At 44.6% G+C, this 12,560-nt stretch overlaps 1 protein-coding gene across 1 annotated transcript in view; it reads left to right on the top strand.

Moving 5' to 3' along the window:
- Positions 1 to 3,243: 3,243 nt before the first annotated feature.
- ncor2 (nuclear receptor corepressor 2) overlaps positions 3,244 to 12,560 on the top strand; it is a gene marked incomplete at its 5' end in the record, with an annotated part of 196,893 nt that continues 187,576 nt past the window's right edge. Inside the window, 2 exons of the mRNA XM_080739080.1 lie at positions 3,244 to 3,348; positions 7,252 to 7,364. Coding sequence (XP_080595206.1) covers positions 3,244 to 3,348; positions 7,252 to 7,364 — 218 coding nt within the window. The remainder of the gene's footprint in view (positions 3,349 to 7,251; positions 7,365 to 12,560) is intronic.

Here is a 12,560-nt window from a genome sequence, read left to right as displayed (position 1 = left end):
ACTGAGTGTCTATTGAGGTACCGGGATTGTAAAGAATCGTTCTCAGGGAGGGTTCAATTGTACCTCCTCGCTGTTGCTCCCCTGAGCACATTTTCTCACATGTTAACAATACACTTGCTCTTATCCGTTTGTGTTGAAAATCTGCGTGGAAAACTGTAAGAGGATTTCACTCCCCTATCTTCCCACACGGCATTTATTTTACCGTATTTACCATTGTGAGGAGTAAGCACTCAAAACGATGTAACAAAGGGGCCTGTGGGGGTGTACTGACTGTACTGTAGCATATGCATATGTACCGTATACTACACCCCCTGTTTTAAGTATATCGTCGTTGTCGGGTGGAAACCTTGTATGTCCAAAACCGTTCGTTTTGCATTTATCATTTAAAAATGATTTAAACTAGTGAAAACAGCCGACCTACAAGCACACAACGCCTCGCACCGCGAGGCGTTGTGTGCTTGTAGATCTGCTGTTTTCACTACTTTTGTGCGACGGCCTTGTACGATGTCTAGGGCAGGCCGACGTCTCCATCTTATCATGGAGTTATTTATGGGTCCTGTAAAGCCCTGTTAAACCATGGTTCATCTCTGGTTTACCAACTCACTGACTGCTGGACTTGGCTGGCCTCCTCTGTCGTGTCGCTCTGCAGACACAGAGGGGACACTGGGCCATTCAAGCGAAACGGTGAAGGAGGGAATGGCTCTAGCAGGTGCAGGAACTTTGACTCCTCCTCACCCAGGAGGAGGGAGGAGCAATGGAAAATGGAGCAGCTGCCCTGACATCCGGTGGGGGGTTGGGGGGTTGGGGGGGGGGGGGGGATAGTTGTTCAACTAGAGCTAGCTAAACACGTTGACACTAGCACCAAGCCTATATAATGCATGATACACTAGGTTTGTTATTACTTATGCCAGCATAGAGCGCAAGTACTGTGTTCGGCCGCGTATGTACATGTACGTATGTACCGGTACATGTACATACAGGGGTTGACACTAAGGTCTCAGAGGCACTTGCCTGTCGGGCAAGTACAGGTCATGTTCTACTTGCCCAAAGGTCATGCCCACTTGTCCGAAAAGTACATACTTTAACTATGATTGAATATGTCTATGGTTTCACACTTGTTATTGAGCGGTGGTCACAACGCTCCTATACGTGGCCGTGTGTGTGGGTATGTCTGTCTGTCTGCGTGTCTGTCTGTAGCCTACAGTACCTTTTTTGACCACACATGTTAAGGGAGGGGCGCTGTTGTTCAGGCCAGACCAGACCAGAGACACACACACACACACACACACACACACACACACACACACACACACACACACACACACACACACACACACAATGGATGGATACCAGTGGCGGCCTGAGTGACATGCATTTTATTATTAATATTTTGTTTAATATTGTTTTAATATTTTTTTATTATATATATATATATATATACCACCGCTCAGTTCACACGGGTGTGATTTTTTTTTATTTTTTAAGTGTAGCAACAGTAAAAACAGCACATTATTGGTAAACAGTGCTCTTATTTGACATTCCACAGACCAGAAGACAGAGCGCTAGCCACGTTTTGGTGTTTAGACAGATATCTTGTGTTGCGTTTATAGACAGTTGCGTCCCCTCTCAAATGAGCACTTGCCCGGTCGGGCAACGTGAAAGCAAACTTCACCTGCCCGAAAGTTTTATTTACCTGCCGGGGGCAGGTGGGCAACCTTTAGTGTCAATGCCTGTACATAATATGTCGGTGTCTGCCCGTGTTTATGCCCGTAGCCCAATTTCTGGCAACGTCACCATTAACAGCCAACGAGGCCAGCAGAGCACTCCTCATGGCACGCACTGCTGGTGCAAGCTGGCACCTCGACAGAGTGCAGTTCTAGTTTTTTTTTTTTATTCAGACAGCAGGTCTACCGCAGTGCTTCTCAACCACTGTGCCTGGGGACCTTTGGTGTGCCCCTGAGAAGGGTCAAGTGTGCCCCTTGAAACTGCTTGAAAGCCAGTATTGATATTAAACTAGTGAAAATAAGCCGGTCTACAAGCACACAACGCCTCGCGGTGCGAGGCGTTTTGTGCTTGTAGATCTGCTGTTTTCACTTCTGTTGTGCGACAGCCTTGTATGATGAAGCAGGGCTTTACTATGCGAAGAAACGTACACATTTTAAACTTGGAGATATGAGGTTTCTTTCCGACAGTGACGATATTTACACCCCCGTATTATGTTGGTGTGCCCATGGATTCCTGGGACGTGAAAAGTGTGCCCATGTGCTCAGGGGTAGAGAAACCGTTATTAGAGCACGAAGGGTTCCCAGTTCGAATCCAGGCTTCCTGGGCCCTGAGTTAATGTCGAAGAGTCCTTGAGCAAGATTCTGAACCCCTAATTGCTCCCGGTGAGCAGGTTGGTGCCTTGGATTGTTTTCCTATGCCATCGGTGTATGAATGTGTGTGTGAATGGGTGAATGTACTGCACAATCTACGTAAAGCGCCTTGGATAAAAGCGCTATATAAATGCACCATTTATCATGCAGAAAAAAGGTTGAGAAACACTGGTCTATACCGTAATGAAGTGGCTAAGGCTATGACCTAGGGGTGGGCGATATGGAAAAATACAATATCACGATATGTTCCCAAGCTGTATCACGATACACGATTCTATCATGATTCGTTTTCATGTTGGTTTTTATGGTTATTTTTCAAGTTACTTGACAAAAACTAGACTCTCTGGGTTCCTTTTGGGAGGTCTAAATTGAACTTTACAAGTATGTAACTCTGACAGTATACAAATGAAACCAAATGGACCCGTAAGGGTCATGGAGACCATGACATTTGAGAACTACTGATTTAGAGCAAAATGCTGATTTAAATGAATGAATCTCTGTAATAACAATTCAACAGGATTTTTTACAAGGCTCCCTCATTGTATCACGATATATACGATACCTCTGAAAAGGCATATCGTGGAGACATTGTATCGTGGAGACATTGTATCGTGGAGACATTGTATCGTCTCAACGATAATTATCACCATATCGCCCACCCCTACTATGACCGGTCAACTACCAACGCGTGGTGTTTAATTATTGTAACAACGACAACCACTACCAAAAAATGTCTCACGGCAACACCTTGTCCTCTCCGCAGGCTGCTGGCTACGAGACACACGGCTGATAATGCGTGGCATCGGCTCCGCCGCCCCGCCCACTTCCCCCTGCCTGTAGAGGAAGAAGTGGCCGTGCCAGCAGCAGCATGTCCTCCCATCCCCAGTCTGTGCCGCAGGGCCGCAGGGCCATGGACACCCGCCACCTGCCCAGCCCGGCCTCGCTGCCGCTGCAGCTGCAGCGGGCACACACGGTAAGAAGAGAGACCACGTGGTCAACGCCACCTGTACACCTACCTACCGCCTTGCAGGGGCGTCACACAAGGGGGGAGGGGGGAGTGGGACTGAGTTACTAGGGCCCAAGGGAGGTGGAGGGGCCCTAGTAACTTTAGCTGTTGAAAAATAGCAGATATACGAGCTCACAGCGCGGCACCGAGCTCATAGATCTGCCATTTTTTGAAAAGACGTGAAAATGTGTGCAAATCTTTGAATATGTCTTTTTTAAGCAAACATTTGTAAATTTTGCTCCCTGGAACTAATATTTTGAGATGGGGGTCCGTGGCCAAGTACATATCATCTTGGGGGTCCTTTACATGAAAAAGTTTGAGCACCAATGACATGGAAACATTGGTTTCTTGCACACATTTTCAAAAAAAAAAAAGAAAAAGAAAAAAAAAATAGCAGATCTACAATAATGTGTACCCCGTTCTGAATGGGTTCAATCGTGGTTTGCTGTGGAGTCTGCCTGCTTTGTATCTATTTAGTAAACTGGGCATCAGCCTGTGCCACTGGACAGGGACCGCCCGCCCGCTGATGTTTCGCCAACAGGAACATTCCCAGGTTACAGTGTTGTGCACACACAGCTCTGCTCCCTCTCATTAGATGTTTGGGTTGAAAGGTCATGTTGTCGTCGCGGAATAATATCACAGCGCTCCCCCCATTATTTCCACCCACATCTCCCAATTATGGCCCGTGTCTTTTTTTCCTCTACGCTACCGAGGGACCGGAGGCCTCCGAAAACTCCTAGAAGCGGCCTCTTGCCTGTGCCAAAGGTCATGTAGTTGTGCCTCCAGTGTTGTGCAAGAGGGCTCCCTTTCTTCCCGAGGCGGGATGATACCGGTACAATGCCCTTTAGCAGGGGCGTCTCAAGGGCGGGGGAAAGTGGGACTGAGTTACTAGGGCCCAAGGTGGAGGGGCCTTAAGTGTTTTATACTTTAGCTATTGAAAAATAGCAGATACACAAGCTCACAGCGCGACGAACTTGTAGATCTGCTATTTTTGAAAAGTCGTGAAAATGTGTGCACATCTTTGAATGTATGTATTTTTTAGGCGAACATTTATAACTCGAATTTTGCTTCTGGGGGGGTCCCTGGAACTAAATATTTTGAGGTGGGGGTCCGTGGCCAAATACATATCATTTTGGGGGTCCTTCACATGAAAAGGTTTGAGCACCACTGACATAGAAACATAGGTTTTTCAAAAAAACCTTAGAAAGATTTGCACAAATGTTCAAGTTTTTTCAAAAATAGCAGCTTTACAAGCTCCGAGTGCCGCGCTGTGGGCTTGTATATCTGCTATTCTTCAACAGTTAAAGCGCAAAATAATGTGCAATAATGCGTTCCCAGTCTAAACGGGTTAAACCCCCTCCCACTATGAAGAACATAGTCAACACATTCAGAAGGAGATGTGGGTAGACAGGCCACATCCAGGGACGTGCTGGGCCCCTGATTCAGCCTGGGAAAAAATAGTTGGAGAGGCCCTCATTGCGCGCTATAGAGAGAGATCTCTCTCCATAGCGCTGCTGCTACTCAAAGATTTGCCATTTCAGATCATGACAAGTGACAAGCCAGTGGGCCAATTATTGTACGAGTTATATTTCGTCGTTGTCGGGTGGAAACCTTGTATGTCCAAAACCGTTTTGTTTTCTATTTATCATTTTAAAAATGATTTAAACTAGTGAAAACAGCCGATCTACAAGCACACAACGCCTCGCACCGCGAGGCGTTGTGTGCTTGTAGATCTGCTGTTTTCACTACTTTTGTGCAAAGGCCTTGTATGATGAAGCAGGGCTTTGCTTTGCGAAAAAATGTATACATTTGAAACTTGGAGATACGAGGTTTCTGTCCGACAGTGACGATTTACTTTGTTGGCCGCCCGCGCCCAGCCCCCAAAATGTAACGAAGGCCGACATTTTATTTTAATTTCTTTCCTAATGGCCGGCCTGATCCGGCCGGGAATGAACCGGCCGTTCGGGAGTTGTCCCGCTTTTCCCAATGGCCAGCACGTCCCTGGCCACATCCCACAATCTTTGACTGGGAGAGGGGTTCAGTTGTACAGTAGCCGCGTGTATTTACTAGGGATGGGACGATAAGCGATTTTATCGTTTATCGTGATAAAAGAAACACTCACGATAATCGTATCGTGGAGATTTAAATTATCATGAAATCGTCCTCCGTCATGCACTAGCTGGGATCAATTCACCTATTATTTGCTGAGCTGCATATCCAGTACCACTTAAACCCTCTATTGGTAAAACGTACTTATATAATATACGTATTGATAGTCTTTTTTTTCCTCCACTCTCTACCAAATCTCTTTGCCAAAAAAATAGCCGATCTACAAGCTCACAACGTGTCGCAATGCGATGCGTTGTGAGCTTGTAGATCGGCTATTTTTTGGGCAAATGTTCCACCCCAGGATAATGGATGTTGGGGATATTTTGATTATCGTGATAACATCGTAAATCGTGATTTCTTTGGTCACAATAATCGTGTTATGAAATGTTCAAATCGTCCCATCCCTTGTATTTACCCCCTCGTCTCTTGTGGGAGGCAAACTGAGAAAGAGGTGCACATTGGGGAATGAAAAAGAAAAGAAAAAAAAGAAAAGGATCAAGAAGTTCTTTGCTCTATCCCCGAGTCTATACATAATGGGTGGCTGTCATTACATGTCTTTTATTGCACAAGTGTGTGCTTTTATTGCTGAGTCTATGTATATAATGGGTGTCATTAATCAAAATGTCTCTTTTATTGCACAAGTGTGTGCTTTTATTTTATTTCATTGTTCAATGTTTGATTTAAAGCAGTGGTTCCCAAACTTGGGGTAGGGACCCCAAGTGGGGTCCCCAAATTATTTTGTAAGGGGTCCCCAGATCATTAGCTTAATGTCATTTTTTTCCCTCACTCAATGGTAAACAAACCAAAACACAGTATAAATGTATACAAACATGGTATCTGCACATTTATAAAGTGACAATTTAAGGACTTTCAAGACCGTTTTAACACCAAACTGGCCAAACTGTCAAATATTAAGTAAGCTAGAGACGAACATGCTGAAAATAGCCGATCTACATGCTCACAACGCCTCGCAACGCGAGGCGTTGTGAGCATGTAGATCTGCTATTTCCACAATATTTATATGTGGAACCGAGTCACATTAAATGCAATCTGGCTAGCCATCGTCTAGGGCTGTCACAATTATTACATAATCGTCTAATCGTGATTATTTGACATAATCGTGATTGTTTTTCATAATCGTCATTATCGTTTCCATGTTGAAAAATGTTCATATATTTAAAAAAAGGTCAAAAATTTTGGAAATAGCAGATCTACAAGCTCACGATGCGACGCGCCGCGATGCGAGCTTGTAGATCGGCTATTTCCACTATCAAAGTTATTTTTTAAGTAGTAAGTTGTCAAATATGTCAGTAATTTCTTTGTATATTTAGGTTATGTGTCATATCTACCATATGCAACTTCAAAGCCTAAAAGACAAACAGAAATGTAATTATCAACGACAAAAACACAATTAAATCGTTAATCGCCAATTATTTGAGTGACAATTAATCGTCATGTAAAATGTCATATCGTGACAGCCCTACCATCGTCAAAGAAAAGATCGATCCTTTTCACTTGGAGCTTAACTGGAGCTCAGTTGTAACTCGAGCTCAGTTAGGCTGTTCTTGAGAGACTACATTAAATGTAATACCTACAATTCCAAGTGCTTGTCAGGGTGGGGGTCCCCAGTTCATATATGTTTATTTATTAAGAAAGCTTGCGGGTGTACTGATGGCATGTTGTTGTGCCTGTGTGTGTGTGTGTGTGTGTGTGTGTGTGTGTGTGTGTGTGTGTGTGTGTGTGTGTGTGTGTGCCCTTCAGGAGGTGGGACTGGTAGACTACCATCCTCATGCCAGGGACTACAGCCATGCCATGTCCCAGCCCCACCGCCGCCGGCCCTCTCTGCTCTCCGAGTTCCAGCCTGGGAATGAAAGGTAGGTGCTACATACTCACCCTCACCGTCTCCCACATGCAGTGGTATCGTCATGGGAGAGTATTTTTTGCAGGTCTCTCAGTCCGAGTGTATCAAAAAAGCAACTGGGTTAAGCACCGTTGGTCTGACAAGTTTAACCCATTTAGCCCTGAGTTATTGAATGCTTTAACCAGTGAAAAATAGCAGATATACAAGCTCACAGCGCTGCACCGAGTGCCGCGCTGCGAGCTTGTAGATCTGCTATTTTTGAAAAAGTTGTGAAAATGTGTGCAAATCTTTGAACATATGTATTTTCAAAGTGAACGTTTGTAACTCAAATTTTGCTTCTGGGGGGGTCCCTGGAACTAAATATTTTGAGATGGGGGTCCGTGGCCAAATAAAAATCATTTTGCCCTCTTGCCTGAGGAAAATATCTTGATGTTATCGCCTCGGAGTTCAATTTTACATCGTCTTTTAGAATTTGCTTTAAAAGGTCATTACAAGTTCTCTTCCTAGAAACCTTTCGGTTGGCAAATTGTGAAACCAGGGTTAAAGTGCAATTTTCATCAAATATTTGTTATCTTTGGATTTTAGATTCATAAATCACATTTTTAGACATACTGGAAGCCTGTGGTGTTATTCAATTAGCAAAAAATGAATACCATTTTAAGTTGTTTAACACATCGGGTGCCCAGGATTATTCAAGATTTAATCGTCTGTTAGGCACTCACTACACTGAGCACACACCCAGTGCGCATTTCCGAACGCACCCTTTGATACACTCGGACTGAAACATTAGCAGAAAACACTCTCCCGTTTCTCTTCACAGTGGTTGCCTTGTACAGTAGCTACAGATTGATATAGTTTACTGTACAGCACGTCGAACGCGTCGTGGACACACAGAGACATCAAAGAGTTTGACGCGTTGGCACGTCGTGGACCTCATATGAGTTAACAATAGGACGCCCACTTTCATGTGGTAACCCTGTCGTGGGAAGGAGGCACCTCGCAGCATCGTAGAACGTTTTAATGTCTTTTAAATGTAGTTTGTTATCCCGGAAGCAAAACACAGTGTAAGCCTCGTGCCCAGGCTGCATTTATATGTTGTATTATTTCTAAGTCTTTGCAGGATAACCCTCCCCGTCCCCCTCCCAAGCTGTAATCCTTACATAATTGGCATCCGCGAGCCGCTCTTCTGTTATGTGGTGTTAAATGGCTCTGTAGGGCAATGGAGCATGCAGGTTTTTTTTTGCCATCTTCAATAGACCGACAGTAAGTCAGGCACAGCGCTGTATGCAGTGGCGTCAGTTCAGAAAAAAGCTAAGGTATGGCAACATGACTGGTGTCTTGCACGCGTGCGAAGGCGCGCGTGCAAGACACCCGTCATGTTGCCATACCTTAGCAACAGGCATGATACCTTTATTTTAAGAAGTACATTCTATTCTTTCCCCCGTTTCTACAGTTTCTTGGGCTGGATATGGCAGCCTGGAATGGTTGTTCCAGTGCAGCTAAACTTGCCACAGTTAACAATAATGAATTGCACCTGTGCAGCTGACCTACGGAACCTGGGAATATACCATTTTGTCAAGTGTGGAGAATATAATTATAATACCTTGTTAAAGTGACAATTTTGTTAAATTTTGTATTTGTAGTTATTTTACTGTAATTTAACAACATATTAACCAGAACAGATAGACAAAGAGACATTCATGGATTTATATTTAAAAGTAACTTTTATTTTACCCCCTGGACCCAGGGTATGGCAGCTGCATACCCCTGCCATACCCAATTGACGCCCCTGGCTGTATGTACAGTGTGCTTTCTCTCCGGAGACGCAAGGTCTTGTACCTACTAAAGTGGTTTATTATTTATATAGTCATGCCTTCTTTGGAGGATGAGTCTTGATGAGTGGTCATGAATAATTGATGTGCGTTCCATGAATTTTGCATGATGCGCCGAGGATAAGCCACAAGCTCAGAGTTTTTTTTCTTCCATCTCGTATTTGATTGGCATGCAAAATGTTCTTGCATACGTTAAAAAGGGGGGGAAAAGCCGTATTGACTTTCTCCGGCGGTCTGCGGTAACCGGACGATCTGCTAAAGTCATTTGTGCCTTTTCTGACGTCTTTCCACTGAGCTGCTGTTTCTCTAGAAATCAACCTGCTGCAGGCACGTGCACACGTAGACATCAAAGGGGGCTTGAGCCCCTGACCCTTTTATCCGTCTGTAAAAAAGTGCCCTTTCCAGAACCATGAACAGAGTTTTTGGAGCTGTGTGAAACACAGGCTCCCTATACGTGGCTGTGTGGGTCTGTGTGTCTGTGTGTGTGTGTGTGTATGTGTATGTAGCCTGACTTCGGTGCGTAACTAGTGCCGCACCATTTACGCCACTCGCGCAATATATACATCAAAATGTGCGGCTCTGCCGGGAATGGTGTTCTATTACCTTTCGTTCCGATCCGCCTTACCATGCCGACGTAATCGGCAAAAAACTACGCTTAATTGTCCCCATTGACTTATAATGGGACAATGCAAGAAATCACTTTCAAGTATTTTTCTCTCGTAAACCATAGGAGCTACAGTTTCAAACCTCGGAGAGGAGATTCATAATGATTTTAAGAATGAATCGAAAAATAATTACATCACTCGGCCTCATGGTGGCGCTATAACGGCCCACTTTACGTTTTGCCCCGTAACTCTTGAACCGTGGATCGGAAAATTAAAATTATTTTTTCCCTGGATTCCTTGGGTCAAGACGCATCTCCCCATATAGGCCACGCCCATTTGCGCCAGGATAGATTTTCCGCCATCTTGAATTTTCTCCAAAACACACTTTTTGCTCCTTTTCCTACATATTTTCTTCAAATGTCACAAAAAACGGTACACATGATCTACACACACACACACACACACACACACACACACACACACACACACAGCTCCACTTCACACGGGTGTGATTTTTACTATGGTGAAAGAAATGCAAATGCCCTCTCTTTCCATACCTGAAGGCGGCATGAAAGAGAACAGCCTTGTTCAAACTCTCCTGAACTTGAATGCAGATCTCATGTTGAAAGAATTGCTCGTAGGAGTCAAGCACCGAAAATAGCCGACCTCCAAGCTCACAACGCATCGCGCTGCGACGCGTTGTGAGCTTGGAGGTAGGCTATTTTCGATATTTTCACCCTTTTAGAAATTTCAGTCCCACCCTAATTTACAGTACATATAAGACAGAATTAAGCCATAATAAGGAATAATGTGTTTGAAGAAATCGCCGAGCGCTATAATCGTGGCCTGATCTTCTCGCAGTGCTTTTCACATTAAACGAGCAAAACCTCGGCGAGAAGCCCGATCTTGCGGCAGATCGCCGTTTTCGTCGGCGAGCACCAAAAATGGTCGGCGACAATTGCACAATCGGCTCAAAAAGTCAGGCAATGTGTTCGAGCCCTTATTCGATTTCTAATTATTACATACTGTAGGGATAATTAAGGCAGGGGCGTCCAAATGCTGGGCCCTGGGTACAAGGATTCACTGCGGGCCCCCCATGAATCGAAGATGTACAAGCTCACAGCGCGGCACCGAGTGCCGCGCTGCGAGCTTGTAGATCTGCTATTTTTCCATGTCAGTGGTGCTTTTTCATGTCAAGGACCCCCAAGATGATATGTATTTGGCCACGGACCCCCATCTCAAAATATTTTGTTCCAGGGACCCCCCAGAAGCAAGATTTTGAGTTACAAATGTTTGCTTAAAAAATACATGTATTCAAAGATTTGCACACATTTTCACGATTTCTTTTCAAAAATAGCAGATCTACAAGCTCGCAAGTGCCGCGCTGTGAGCTTGTAGATCTGCTATTTTACAATAGCTAAAGTTACTAGGGCCCCTCCACCTTGGGCCCTAGTAACTCAGTCCCACCCCCCCCCCCCCCCCCCCCCCCCTTGTGACGCCCCTGATTTAAGGTATAACTGTGTTTGTTCCTGTCTAATGAAAACATATTATTTCTAATTACAAACACATTTTTTCATATGATGGCTTTATTCTGTCTTATTCTGTACAGTAAATTAGGGCGGGAACGAAATGTCAGCCCCTGCCTCTCTAACATCCTCTGCACGTCCCTGACCTGGCAGATCTTTTTTTTATTTCGCGTGCGGATGGGGGGGAAAATGCATCTTTCAGGGGGGATGTCAAATGAGTGGTGCAACTCTAGCCTCAGGAATGCCATAGGGACACATTGGCAGACAACAGATGGTAGAGTGTTTCAGCGTAGCAGTGTGTGGCCGTTGGTGTGTTGTGTGACTGTGTGTGCAGGGGCGTCACAAGGGGTAGGAAAGTGGGACTGAGTTGCGAGGGCCCAAGGTGGAGGGGCCCTAGTAACTTTAGCTATTGAAAAATAGCAGATATACAAGCTCACAGCGCGGCACCGAGTGCCGCGCTGCGAGCTTGTAGATCTGCTATTTTTGAAAAGTCGTGAAAATGTGCGCAAATCGTTGAATATATGTATTTTTTAAGTGAACATTTGTAACTCAAATTTGGATTCTGGGGGGTTCCCTGGAACTAAATATTTTGAGATGGGGGGTCCTTCACATGAAAAAGTTTGAGCATCACTGACATGGAAACAGGTTTCTTGGCACACATTTTCACGATTTTTTCAAAAATAGCAGATCTACAAGCTCGCAGCGCGGCACTCGGTGCCGCGCTGTGAGCTTGTATATCTGCTATTTTTCAATCGTTAACATCCATGCGGGGCCCGCAGTGAATCCTTGTACCCAGGGCCCAGAATTTGGTGTGACGCCCCTGACTGTGTGTGTGTATGCGTCTGTGTGCACTGGTGGGATGCGTCTTGGAGTATCAATCAGACAGGATTATAGTCTCGCTGGGACTCAGTGGAGCGTGGGCTGTGTGTTTGTTCCTGTCCATTGCTGCTGCCTGGTGCTATAGATCACTGGGTTCCCAAGCACTGGGTTCGGGAGACCCGTTTGTGGGTCGTGGACAAATTTTTATGGATCCCTTAGTTTTTGGTTTCCTGCATTTTGTTTTGAATTATTATTATTTCAAATGGACATTTTCCAAAAACGTTCCCCCCCAAAAAAAGCGAAATCTTTCATGAATTAAAAAACGAATTAAAAGTAATTTCATGGATAAATAAATACAAAATTGAATACATTCCATAAATTAACAGTACAACCACCTACAGTACAAGGTAAGAAAAACTCAAATAAA

The sequence above is a fragment of the Nannobrachium achirus genome (assembly GCF_963921795.1).
Source record: "Nannobrachium achirus genome assembly, chromosome: 12".
NCBI lineage: Eukaryota > Metazoa > Chordata > Actinopteri > Myctophiformes > Myctophidae > Nannobrachium > Nannobrachium achirus.
This window is presented reverse-complemented; position numbering and strand designations above follow the sequence as displayed.